At 49.5% G+C, this 13,936-nt stretch overlaps 1 protein-coding gene across 3 annotated transcripts in view; it reads left to right on the top strand.

The window, feature by feature from the left end:
* The window catches only part of LMF1 (lipase maturation factor 1), a 288,641-nt gene that overhangs the window by 258,971 nt on the left and 15,734 nt on the right, over positions 1-13,936 (top strand). For all 3 annotated transcript variants that reach the window (XM_059716871.1, XM_059716873.1, XM_059716872.1), the window contains 2 exons: positions 674-857; positions 12,517-12,629. In XM_059716871.1, the coding sequence (XP_059572854.1) occupies positions 674-857; positions 12,517-12,629 (297 nt within the window). The remainder of the gene's footprint in view (positions 1-673; positions 858-12,516; positions 12,630-13,936) is intronic.

Genomic DNA, 13,936 nt, shown 5'->3' on the forward strand with positions numbered 1-13,936 from the left:
AGCCGAGACCGTGCTGGAGCTCCTACGCTCTGCAACCAGCCGCTCTGCTGGGCTCGGCAGGCAGAGTATATGCCAGGAAGGCAGCCGCGTGTGCAAACACCACGTGCCCAGCTCTGCGCACAGCACGTTGCAAAAAGCCTGGGCCAGCATTGATGTGTTTTGTGGCTGGCCCCAGCTCCCTTCTCACGCAAAGGTGAGAGCCGCGTGATGACAGAACTAAGCCTCTCGCACCGTGGGATAGGGCTGGAGTAAAGGTGCTGGCTGGGCACCAAGCTGAGGGGGAAAGAGGTCAGCCTTGGGGTCAGTACAAGGGTCTGGGAGATCTGCATTCACGTCCCTGTTTTGCCACCAGCTCCCTTGGGCAAGTTGCTTAGACATCGAGGCTCCTAACACCCAGGGATATCCATGGGGGTTAAGCACCAAAATACCTTCCCAGATCCTTCAGTCTCTCCATGCCTCAGTTCTCCGGCTGTAAAATGGGCCTAACAGTGTGGCCCTAGAGGTTCTGTGATAACGGGGCTGTGGGAAGGTTAACTCAATCAAACCTTAAATTGATGTCACGCTGCACTGCATCTTAGAGGTTCAAAGACATTTGCAGGTTAATAGGAGAGTTAATTGTCCATAGCCAGCATCCTGGAAGCTAACGATGCAATATTTTATCCCCCCCTCGCAGCATCACTAAAGAGAGGACGGAGGTCATCATTCAAGGCACATCCAGCTTAAACCCCAACGATCCCGCCGCTGTTTGGGAGGAATACGAGTTTAAATGCAAACCTGGGGATTTGAAGAGGAGGCCGTGCCTCATAACGCCCTACCACTATCGTCTCGACTGGCTGATGTGGTTTGCTGCTTTCCAGGTACGTATTTCTGGGCTTGGGCATATGAGCATGCTCCTTGTCAGGAGGAATAACAGGAATCAAGAGCACAAGCAATACAGACTATTGCACTGCTCGGGTAGAAAGCCCCAGCTGCAGGCGTGCGCTGTCGTGTTGCAGCCGCTGTTGCAGTTCTTGGTGGCTAAACATGAGAAAGAGGATGGCACCTTGCCCCTATATAAAAGACCTTTCATTGGAGGATGTCAGATAAGCTGTACCTCTGCAAATGGATGAGACTAAATGTGTATAGACTGCATGTCCTCATTGTACGTGTAGCTGAACACGAACCCATGAAATACCAGTAAGCACGAGGCTGGACGTAGCCGCATTTGCTAACGGTTCGAGGTAGCTGCATTGCTAACCACGTGCAGGCAGACTGTTCATTCCCTTTGGACTGCAATGCACTTGTGAATGACTGCAATACTCTCCAATGCGGAGCTGGTGTAAGGATATTAAATTTGCTGCTATTAACTCACCATGGCTTTAGGAAAGTCACTTAACCTCTGTGGCCCTTGGCCTGATCGCCATCCATAAAATGCTTCTGCTGATCCCTGAACCCATTCATAAAGTGTTTGGAGAATTAATGGTGAAAGGTATGACAGAGCAAAAAAAGAGGAAATAAAAGGGGGCAAAATATTGGGGACGCTGTTTTGGAGTTCTGTGATACTTGGATTTTCTTTTTCCTGATGCTGCTGCATTTCCTATTCTGCCTTTTTCTTTCAAAGAGCTATGAGCTGCTTCACCGATAGTATATCTGCATGGTGCTTTAGGATAGAAGTGAGAAAGATGCTTTCTCCAGCTGGAGCTAGAGGGGAAAGTTTTGTGGAGTTAAGTAGATAATGATGATGATCCAAACTGGAATTGCCAGGATTGATGGACCTTGCTCTTAGGAAACTTGTCAGAGGATCCTCAAGTACCTGTGCTGGTAAGGATCCCGGATCCTACAAGGAACATGTGGTATTTGCTATGGATTTATTGCATATTTGCAGGGGAGAAAAAAATAGCCGAATGCCCCGTTTGAATCTCTTTTAAAAATAGCATTGCAGCTTGTCCAGCTTCTGGCAAAAGAAAATAGATGAGCAACATGCATTGCTAATGGATGACTCGAGAGTTGTGCTTGTGTTAGGGAGGAGAGAGGCCTCCGACCCAAATATTTTTGGTAAGGGGTACCAGAAATGCATGTCCATGTCCATAAGGGATCGCTATTTAAAATGAAATGAAGTCTCTGCAGCTCGAAAGAGGTTACATGTCAGTCCTGGAGGCGCTTGATTTAGGGTTGGGTTCTTTTCTCAGCAATAATCATAGTAAAAAACATTTGAACTTTATATCCCTACTGCTTTCTACCCCCCGATCTCACAGGGTGGGTAAGCATCCTTAGGTGTAAAAGGCAAATGTGGAAACTGCAGCCTGGGGGTTAAGTGACAGCGTCAAGGTGGCGCGAAGAGTCAGTGGCAGTCAGGACTTGAAATCAAGTCTCTCGGCTCCGCTTGCCAGACTGCTAATGGGTTCCTCCTGCATGCTGCGCTGCAGACCTTTCCCCTGCGTCCTCTTGTCCTCTCCCCGCGGCTTCCCCCAACCTCCCTGTTTTCCTTCTTTGTGGGATTTGCATTTAGGCGCCTCTTAGATTTTTCAGCAGTGACATAACCCATCTCTCCTTGGCTCTGGTTTTATATTTACCCCTCAAAAGTTCTTGCGCGCTGGAATTTCATTTAATCTGCATTAGGTACGCTTATCCCTCAGCAAGAGGACAGCAAAGGTTAAAACCGTCGGCAGCGCCAGCGCACGGCATTCAGGAAAGACGCGGCGGGTGGAGCGGAGGCTGGTGGTTTCGATGGCTCTGCATTTGCCTGGGGAGAGCTCGCCCGGGCGAGGGCTCGCAGGGCAAGAGACAGCGACGGCGCGGAGATGAGAGAAGAGCCCTTGGTTTCCGAGGCAGGGGATCCCTAAGGTTTGCAAAGCGAAAGTGTTCACAGGTTTAGAAAACAAATGAGGAGAGTGCATACATCCTCCTGCGTCGGACGCGAGTGTCGGCTGTGGTGGTGGTGAGAGACACGGTTACACACCGGTTAGCTCTTTCAGCAGACACGGACCTGGCGCGTTGAGTGACAGTGATATATATGAACAGCTTGGGGAGCCTGAGAAGAAGGAAATAACCCAGGCCCGTTTGCCTCTTTTCTTTCTATTTTGCAGTTCAGCAAACGCCCAGGTGTCTATCAGGCTGCCACACACGGGGCTGTCTGTACCCAGGCGTGCCACCCCTGCCCCCTTCCTCCCCTTCACGCATGGCATTTAATCACCTTTGCAGTAATTAAACCTCCCAGGCAGCCCATTGGCAGTAGATATGATGGGATGCACAACCCACGGGTCATTGTGGCCCCGTGCAGAGAGACCCCAAGATGCAGAACTGAAAGCACCCTGGGCACGTCAGGGCGACGGGGCTTCCCGGCTAGTGATCCCTGCAAGGCAAACAGGCCTCATCAGCCCAGATGCACTAACACGGCTCTGCCGCTTTCTTTTGCAGAGCGAATACACCCAGACCTAGCTCCGGGGATCCCTGCGTCATTCCCCCGCGTACGCCGTGTGCCGCGTCCCCGTCTACACACCATTGGGTGCCACCTCTGCCAGCTGAGATGGCCTCTGTAGCCTGCCTCAAGCTGTAGCACTCTGCTTTTTAGCTCTAAAATCCCTGGGTCGGTTCAAATGGCACCTGTCACATCTCCCCAGGCTCGCCCAGCATCGTGTAGCTGGAAGCAATGCCACTCCAGCTGGGACATCAGATTTCCTCCCTCTTCCCCCCAAGATATTTTGCAATAGTGCTTCCCTTCACGTGGCTCTGTGCTCTGGATTCATTCGAGTGTCCCACGGAGGGTGTTGGTCACTGCCCAACATTTTCCTCTTCGCTTGCAGCAAGAGCTCGTCGGAGCTGGCAGGAATTTTCCAGCTGGAGACGATCCGGGGGAAGTGACGCTGTGGCCTGCCGGGGGGGACCCCGGGCAGAAACGGAGTCCAAAACAGAGTCCCTGTTTCCCAACTTGTGTCTTGGCTGTTCTTGGGAGACTTCCTCTGCCGCTCGGCATTGCAGGAAGGAAGCCGGGGCTGGGTGGAAGAACATGGCCATGCGAACCGGGATCCAATTCTGCTTCGGAAAGAGTTACAGAAGTGGGGGCAGGAACGTCCTGAAGAAACAGGGTGAAAACGGAGGCGGTCCAGAGGGACAAGCATCATGACACACCATTTAGACGTATGCAGTGTATTGCTAGGCACTTGATTGCCTTCCAGATGTGCCCATCACCCTGAAGTCAAAGCTGGCAATGGGAGCCAAGAGTCCTGGCTCCCAGTCCCCTGCTCAGATCAAATGAAGCTGCTGTTTCTCGGCACCTCTGGGAATTAGGTCCCCTGGGCCAGACCCGAACTTGAAGCACCTGTGTTTGAAAATGGTCCATGCCATGTGTCAGTCCGTCCCGTCCCACTTGTTGGAGGGGTGGGTGTTTTCCTGTGCTTGGAATAAACCCACTTTCACCAGCGGTTTGTTGGAATCGCCGCAGAGGGATAGGAAACTCCTCGTTTAAATTCAGCAAAAACTTTGAACCCAAGCTGTCTTGCAACAGCTCGCTGTCTTGCAAACCCCAGCCCATCTCTTCTGGGGTTCACAAAATCCCCCGCCCCGCCTCTGGATTGCATGTCTCCTCTTTTCAATCCGTTTGCTTTCTCCACCTTTACCCAACAACCTCCTGAGCGGCAGGTCCGAGAGCCGGTGTTTGCAGCGTATCGAAGGTGGTCAATTAAGGAACCAACGCACCGAGCTCCTGACAAGCTGCGGAAAAGCTGGAGGAGCTCAGGGGAAGATATTTGCCATCCTTTTGTGCTGCTCCTGACAGGTTCCTCTTGGCACCTCATCACCGCCTGACATACGATGCCGTCTTTCACTCGGGGCTTCCTGAGAAACTTTCCGCTCGCGCGCCCGGCTCCAGGATCTGTGCTGGAGAAACGCGGGGTTGCTGAAAGAAGCGGGCCCGAAGCCTGTCGTGGCTGACACGGGCCTTCACTTGTCACATGTTTGAATAGCTGGCATATCCGAAATCTTAGAAGCTCAGGGATTTGTGCTGGTGAAGTGCAGCGCGGTACTCAACTGCTACTTCATTGTAGCCCCGGTAGCAATCGAACGCAACGTGCAACACAAGTGCATGCAGTAGGACGTGACGTTATTTCCCAGGAAATAACTTTTATGATCTTAATTTTATTATCTCATTATAATATCCCTTTTCATTTGTTTTCTAAATCCCCTCTTTGTTTCGAGTGTCTTGGCATGCTGCGGCTCTGAATTAGCGGCCTTCATTGCGTCCTGGCAGAGGCGTAACCAGTCTAGAAACGCGTCTGCATTGCTGCTTCCTGTCTGCAGAAGGGAAAATCTCCCGCAAAATGCCAGAGGCAATGACATGAAGAAATCAGCAGGATCCTTTCCCCCCACCTTTCTTAGCAGTCGCTTAAAATGAGATTCCCCTTATACCGGCTTCCAGCTAATAACGTTGTCACCTGCCGATAACATGGTCACACTTGGTTCGACACATTCAGCTTGTTTCAAGTATCCAGATTGTAGCCGTATTGGTCTAGAGGCAAAAAGCAATCGGGGCTCGTGGTCGATCTGCAAAAACTTTTTGCAAAAAAAATTTTGTGCTAAATTTTTGCAAAAAAAAAGTTTGCACTATATTTTTGCAAAAAAATAAATAAATTTAATTGCAAGCTTTTGGGCATTTGTGCACGAAAGCTTGCAATGAAAGAATTTTTTTTTTTTTGGCAAAAATCTAGTTGATCTAATAAAAGATATCACCTTTACCGCAAGTCCTGATGGCTCTTGTTTCTAGAGAATTTGGGTCTGAATTTCACAAGCGATGCCACGTCCTGGAGCAGCTTTCCTCATTTGAACAGCGCCATTGAAGTAGGCGGAGCGAGTTACGGGAGTAAAGGCGCCCGTGTGCAAGGGTTTGGAGAATTGGGCTCCTAAGCAGCTAAGGAAAAGATACCGCAGCTTTGCAAAAATGTCTAGAGCGCAGGGTGACTCCAGAAAGAATCAGAGTCAGATTCAGGAGGAGGGTAGGAAGGGGCTTAATCCACACAGGCCTGCTGTTTCCTTTACTCTTGTCCCTGAATAGGAGTCAAGCACAGTCCCAGTCCTTCCCATCCAAGAGAGCAAGAACTTCTCTTGGCTCTTACCAGTAGCAACATTAACATCCTCAAGTTGGGAGAGGGACTGGCTTTGCCTGTGTGAAGCTGGTTGTTCTTGGTTATAAGGGATCCCCCCCCCCCCCCCATTTACTCTTGGCCAAAGACGGTTTGGTCCATTTGGTGGTTTTATTCAATGAATCCATGTTCCTGTAACCACAACACCTCTGTTGGGAATTTGGAAGGGAAGGATGCATCTCTTAGGTCCAAGTCATGGGTTTTCGTGGTTCCTTCGCAGAAGTTACTCGTTCTGGATCATATCCAGCTGACCTGGCTTCACTGAAATCAGCTCGAACCAAAGCCCAGCCCAATATAGGTAATTCTGCATGTATTATTTAGAGAAGCGGCTGCTAAAAGTGGCAGCTTGATGTTTGGGGTAGAAATGCATGTAAAAGGCTCGCCGTGTCTGTGCAGAGACGGATGACATTGTTCAAGCGCCGCTATCTCGGTCCTCCAGCCAGGGTTTGATTATTTATTGAGCACCCTGGCTGGAGGACTGAGATAGCAGAGCTTGAACACTGTCATCCGTCTCCTGCAGAGGATTTGAGGCTTTATAAAATGGAGTTAGGCTGTGGGTGGCAGCGGTGGTCCAAAAGACGTTGCATTCGGTGTGTTGGCAGGTTGCAAGGAGGATTCAGCACAGCTAATAAAGAGTCACCTGATAGCAAACTGCTGTGCATAGTTTCTATGCTTTGGTTGGTCCCTTTTCCTGGGAAGAGGATGTCCCAGACTTTACAAAATCCAGCTGTTTATAGTGAGGACGTTATTGGGCAGCCGTGGAAAGCTTGGCTGCTCTTAATAAAGAATGATCAAAGGCAGAGGTAATATTTTTTGTTTTCTTTTTTTGTGGCATGAAGATCATTTATTCTATTCAGAGGGTCTAAACTTTTCAGAGCAGAGACTATTGGCTTGGACACTGGACTGTTGGTGCTTACTGAATCATAAATAGTCATAATAATAACAGAGCATTGGTCCTATTGATATTGGTTTTCAAAGCCTAGTGTCTTGGTGACATTATAGTTTGACTCCAAGTGCCTGGAAGCAGTGACAAAAGGAGGGATGGCCACGTGTTTAGTGTGGAGGATTCAGGCATCTGCCCTTGTGTTTCCCTTTGGTCAGTTGTGAGCCTTGGACAAGTACTCAATCTGTATAATGGAGACAATTCTCTCATCTTCTGGAGGCAAGGGGTAATTAATGTTAGCAAATGCCTTTGTGTGGAAAGCGGTGTATGTATGTGGAGTGGCGTGCACCCTCAGCAGTACTGCGAATGACACCAAGCTGGGGGGAGTGGTAGATACGCTGGAGGGCAGGGCTAGGATTCAAAGTGACCTGGACAAGCTGGAGAACTGGGCCAAAAGAAATTGCACGAGGTTCAACAAGGCCAAGTGCAAAGTCCTGCACTTAGGACGGAGCAATCCCATGCACGAGGACAGACTGGGCAGCAGCTCTGCAGAAAAGGACCTGGGGGGGACAGGGGACTTTAAACCTAAAGATAAGTCAACAGTGTGCCCTTGTTGCAAAGAAGGCGAACGGCATCCTGGGCTGCATTGTGCATCTGTTGCCAACAGATCGAGGGCAGGGATCCTTCCCCTCTATTCAGCACTGGGGAGGCCACATCTGGAGTCTTGTGTCCAGTTGTTAGCCTCCCACCGCAGAAAGGATGTGGAAGCATTGGAGAGAGTCCAGCAGAGGACAATGAAAATGGTTGGGGGGCTGGGGGACAGGACTGGTGAGGAGAGGCTGAGGGAACTGGGCTGATTGAGTCTGGAGAAGAGAAGACCGAGGGGATTGAATAGCAGCCTTCACCTCCCTGCAGGGGGGTTGCAAAGAGAATGGAGCTGTGCTGGGCTCAGTGGGGGCAGATGGCAGGACAAGGAGCAATGGGCTCAAGCTGCAGCAAGGGAGGTTTAAGTTGGATATTAGGAAAAACTTTCTCACCAGGAGGGCAGTAAAGCACTGACCAGGCTCCCCAGAGAGGCGGTGGACTCTCCATCCTTGGAGGTTTTTAAGACCCAGGTAGACAAAGCCATGGCTGGGATGATGCAGTTGGAGCTGGTCCTGCTTGGAGCAGGGGGTTGGACTAGATGTGACCTCCTGAGCTCCCATCCACCCTTCATTTTCTATGATTCTATAAAAGTAAAGTATTTTCATTCCTTCAGTTCCCTGTACTGCATAATAGTACTGAATATCCCAGCTGATGCTGCAGGTTCCTCTAATACCTAGGGTTCGAGGCATTCAGCTACAGCAGGGAATGGGTCCAGATCAATAGAAAGGTCCAGGATCGTGAAATCATCTCCTTGTCCCCATACTTACACAGAAGTAGGTGGGCTTTGATGCATATTCCCTTAAAGTGTCCCATAAGATATAAGTCATGAAATTCAAAGCTCCTTCAGCCCTCTATCGTCCTTCAACACACCCAATCCTATGTGAAAATGCATGCAGCTCTCAACCATGAAAAATAATAATAATGCTCCCCTCCCATGCCAAGTTTCCAGCTGTTTCCACATGTGCATCCCATACTTACCTCCTCTGGTGAGCCTGTGCCAGGACTCAGATTCAATAAAATGCCACACTAATCCACAGTCCTTTTTCATTAAATGACCAATTAAAGCTGGAGGAAAAGGGCTCTTACCATTATTATTTCAGTTGGGAACACAGTCCCTGTAGTGCTGTGTGTGGGGGTTTTTTTGGTTAATGCTTACATTATATACTGTTTTGTTATCTCTGCAATGTCACGCTGCGGCAGCTTTTCATGGCCGCGCTCCTCTCTCAAACCATCATTGTTTTTTAATTTTTTTAACTACTTAGCACTTGCATGTTATTTGTCTTACGGCAGCATCCAGAGGCCCCCAAGAGATCAGGTGCCATTACCATTTCAAACCTCCGCCTATAAGTTTACGGCACAAAAACACTTAAACCCTTAAAAAAAAAAAAAAAAAAAATAAGCCCCTGGTAAAAGCAGGGGAGAGGAGGGAACGGCCTGATTTCACATTGAATTTTTAAGTCTGCAGTGATCACGTGCAAATGGAGGCGGCTGAATGGGTGGAAAGGGGGCCCCCACATTGCATGCTAGATCCCCAATTAAGTCATTTTTTCCATGTTGCTTTCAATCAGCTGACACTGGTTTTTAAGCCCATCTTATGAGTCAAGCTGTGTCTTGTGATGTTTTTTGAGTATTCAGAGCAGACAGAAGCAGAGTCCCCTCTCGTCCGGCTGAAACTTTCTGGTCCCGCGGTGTTCAACGGTCATTTGTGTCGTGGTCCCGCCAGAGCCGGAAGACGCGTCCCTTCTCTGCCTTGCCCAGAGCACCTTGACTCGACCCACCGCCACCTTCGCCCCGGATAGCTTTCCAGAGTAATGAGTTAAACAGTGCGGTCGTTAGTACCTCTGCATTTTCCAGCCATCAGCAGTGCATGTGTCCAAGCCTTTCGTGTTGGGAAGGGTGCATTCAGTGGAAACTTCTCACTTGCAGGCTTTTCTGGGCCCAGACATGTTATAAATTTCAAAAGAAAAAAAACCCTCTTTGCAAACTCCTTCTCTGGCGGGCGTGGGAATATTAGTTAGAGCCTCCAGAGCCAACTGGCCCGGGGATCTCGTTCCACCGTTGCAAACGCCTGTGATTTTGTAATGAATGGCACGACGTGCGGTGTCTTTCGGAAAGCCCCGGCACCTGGAGTCACGGGATTCCAGGAGAATTTCGACTTCCTTTCACAAAAATCTCCCAGATTTTTTCCTTGGAGCAACCAAGGGCCAAAATCTGGGAGTCGCGCTGCACAGACCTCTGGAGCCCAAAATATTTCACGCCTCTTCTGCGTCCAGCCATTGCAGCCAGCTCGGGGTGGTGATTTGGACAGGCTAATTAATCCTGCTGCTGGACTGGAAGCGGCATAGGCGGTGCAGGCAGACTCATTCGGTGTCCTGGGCACAGTGGTGCATGAGTATGGCTCCCTGGGTATGGCCTGTGGCTACCGCCCATCTTGGGACGGTAGATCTGCATTTCTGCTGCAACCTGTAACCCAACTGGGGATGGGACTTTCTGGGGGGACCCTTCAGAAAAGGTTCAGGATGGAGCCCGTGCTAATAGTTGGTGGCAGCTAGTCCATTTAATGGCTGCTAATTAGAAGGGGGGACTCCTTATCAGTGCACGGTCCAATGCATCTGCACCCTTTGCCCTTAAAATTCAGACCCCTAAAGCCTCCAAAACCTGGAGGCCAGTTGAGAGAAAAGAGCGTTTGTTCATTTTTGAACAACCCTTGTGATTTTTAAGCCAATCTCTTGACATTTGAGGCCCTCGCCGCAGCACGTTGGATCATCTTACCTTCAACTAAGGATGCAAGCACAGAGGTGTGCAAGACCTGTGCATGCTGGTGGAAGGATGGAAGGGGTTGGGGTTGCCAGGAGAATGTGAAGCTCAGGAAAATGAAGAGGAGCAAAAAATTGCAAAGGGTACAAGAGGCGGAGTGGGAAATGCCAGGCGTTGGTGCGCTGTATAGAGCAGGCGAGCGGGGATGAATCAAGCAGGGGAAGAAGATGCCTGGGCTAAGGAGGGAGAGAGAGGTGGGCAGAGAAGGGGCAGCACTATGGGGAAGATGAGCAGAAGGGGTGTCCCCCCACCTTGAGAAAGCAAGAGGCCGACGGCGAGGGCGCGGCTTAGCTTTCGGAAAGCAGAATATATTTTTGCTAAACTCTCACCGTTTTTAAGACTGGGAAGGCCGCAGCCCCGAGCCTCGGATGCTCGAGCTCGGCAGCGGGGCCCGCGAGCAGCTCGGCGAGCGAAGGCAAGGAGGGGCGCGCTGATTTTTTGCAAACGCCGTTGGCATAAAACTCTGGTTTTCCTCTGACTCGTGATGAGCATGGGGCCAGCCCCGAGAGGAGCTGCTGCCACGTGAAGGGCCGTCCATCCGTGTTTGGTGTTTTCCATCCACTCGTTTCTCTCCCCGTTGCCTGTAGCAACGGAAATAACACACGTTGCCGTTATAAAAGATTTGCAGAGTAACCTTGCATTTTATTGATATTCTGTATTAGTCATAGCCTCGCAGGTACGGCTGCTGGGTTTAGCTTTCCTACAGTGTCCCCTACTGCTTGCTCAAGAAATCCATTTCAATAGATGTATATAAAAGCCTTTATGGACTCATAAAGCGTAGAAAACGATTGGGAAGTGAAAGCCTCTTAGGGGGAGATTTGCTGGATAGCCGGCTCTGAAATTTGGAGACGGCATCAGTTCATAAAAGGAGGTAACTAGCTCCAGCTTGGCGTGGGTGCAGCTCAATGAAACACCTGGAGCCAAGTTCAGTGGTCCCATAAATGAGGGAGTAAATGGTACCTTGGATGGACATCGGTCAATAAATGGATGCATGGGATATAGCAGAAGCATATAGACCAACAACCATTGCAAAAAAGGCGATGCTCCTGTTTGCTCTTCCGCATCATATAAGAACAAGGGAGCTACTAATGACTTCAAAAAGCAAGGATTTCTTAAGGCGATCTCTTTTGTTGAACCGACTGCATAGCTGGGATGGAGTTAGGCAAGCTTTTGAATGCAAAGCATTCTTCATCGGGTCTTAAGAAATCCCTAAGGAAACCCTTGCCTCTCACATAATTTCTGGACCATGACAGCTAGGACATCAGTCTTACGCTACCTTCAAAAAGCAGCGCGTTTGAAAATGATAAACGGCCTCTTCTTACATTTAAGAGAATGTTAATCTGTGCAAATCATTGCTGGAAAATGACGGAGATCAAGGGCAGAGGCTTGGGGAGTTAGATGAATAGTAGAAATGGCTCCAGGTCTGTTAGGCAGGATGTGAAGCATAAAAGCGATTCAGGATTCACAGCATAAGGCAAAACCTTAGTGATGGGTCCTGGGTAGGTTATTGCATAAATTGCTGCTTACAGGGTTTCTCCCGGCGTCTTCTGCAACGCTGGGTCCTGGAGGTCCCGTGGGTGCAAATGTGGGGTAGGGGGTAAGCCCATTGTTAGAGCCATGCACAAGTTCAAGGAGACCAGGCTCCATTATGCATTTGAATACATCCTCCTGCAGCCACCATGGCATTGAAATCCTTTGAGAAGACCGCGGTTCAAGCAGGTGCTCGTGGTAGTCAGCAAGGCCCCATGATCATCACGTTAGTGCAGTGCCAGCATTCGCAAGGGATGAGTCCCAGGTGAGAGCAATCAAGTGCTGTACTTTTAGGTTTGGCCCAGACGAAAGGATCCCGTTTTGGACTAACCAGGGATCCCGGTTGCAGCGGCCCGTGCAGCAATACTGGAGATCTTCCCAACAAGCCCAGACTTTGCTTGTTGGTTGAATCTGCTGCAATGTTTGGCAGGGACCACGTGAGAGCCTTTGATTTTCAGTTTCTATCCGGCAGCGTCTAATACTTTTGCTTTGTTTCTCTTTCCTCCCCACACCCCTCTCCTCCATCAGACCTATGAGCAGAACGAATGGATAATCCACTTGGCTGGAAAGCTGCTGGCCAACGAAGAGGAGGCGTTGTCTCTGATGGCGTTCAACCCGTTTGAAGGCAAAGCACCTCCCCGGTAAGGCCGGTTCACTAACAGTGACCTCGAGGCGCGACACGCTGCTTTATGGGATCTCAGTATACGCGTCTATTCTTCAATGCGCATTTTCATGTCGCGGCACAGCTCTCTTAAAATTGAAGAGATGATCAGAGCTGACACTCAGACCATAATCTTTTCTAAGCACCTTTACCTTCCTTATGTTTCTTTTGGATGTGAGTTATGCCGACGTCGAGAAAATCCCCAGGCAGGTCTGTAGGGGATCCCTGTTGCTTCCTTTGGACAGAAATCCTGACCGTTCATACGTTTTCCTGCTTTTTGCCCTGATCAAGTAAGAAGGCCATTTTTAGGAGCTATTGAAGTAATACTCTAGAGGGATTCGGGATTTATTTTTCCCTACCAAAAAGACCTTGGTGTTGTCGACATGTTTAGCGATTGTCATCAACCCCCTAAAAACAGCAACTAATACCTGAAACGTTTCTGTTCAGACCCAGAAATTACTTACAAAAGGGACTTTTTTTTTTCCCCCCCACAAAAGTATCTGTTTTGTCGCAAAAGCCATTTTTAACGGGAGGGCAAAGACCCTTCTGAGTCGCTTTCCCACTGACTCCAGTCCTAGTACTGCGGCCTTGAGGGTCTTAATGTGCAACGTCCGAGATTGTTTGAGAGACACGCTCCTCAACCCGTTGCAATTGTCTATGCTACACAAACACAAAAAAGCCGTGAACTTGGCTTTTGGTGAATATTTGCGCCAACCCTTTATTACCACGCAGCCTCTTGTCTTATTGCAGTCATGCAGACACCTTGCTTTGCCGATCTCGCTTCGCCGCAGGGGGCTCCGATATTATATCGAGCAGCAGGTGCGATAGAGAACCCGACTGCAGATCGAACACGTTGTATTTCACCAAACCATCCGTGTAGCAGAGCCAGACCGCGGTTCACGTTAGGTTCGGACTTGTACTCCTCCAGCCGATGCAGCCAAGACTTTACCAGGAAAACAGTCGGGCGTTGCTAATGCACATTTATTCTCATTTCACCTCCCCTTCCTTTTAGCAGCATGAAGCAAGCAGAGGCAGTGGACTGCTTTGGGGCCAGGCCCCTACAAAACGTATCGCGTGGAGTATTGCCCAGAGCCGGGAGACTCGCAAACGTAACGGAGATCCCATAAACTCCAGTTTATTGTTCGGGCCGTGTTATTGGGCAATATTGCAGTTTGTTCACTTACACAGGGAGCAGATCTGTTATGTCAGAGTAATTACTCCTTGGATGGGATCCAGGAAGGTGCTTGGGGAAACTCCCATTCATTATTCCTGCAAAGGTCACTCTGG

The sequence above is a fragment of the Alligator mississippiensis genome, chromosome 13 (genome assembly GCF_030867095.1).
Source record: "Alligator mississippiensis isolate rAllMis1 chromosome 13, rAllMis1, whole genome shotgun sequence".
Classification (NCBI taxonomy): Eukaryota; Metazoa; Chordata; order Crocodylia; family Alligatoridae; genus Alligator; species Alligator mississippiensis.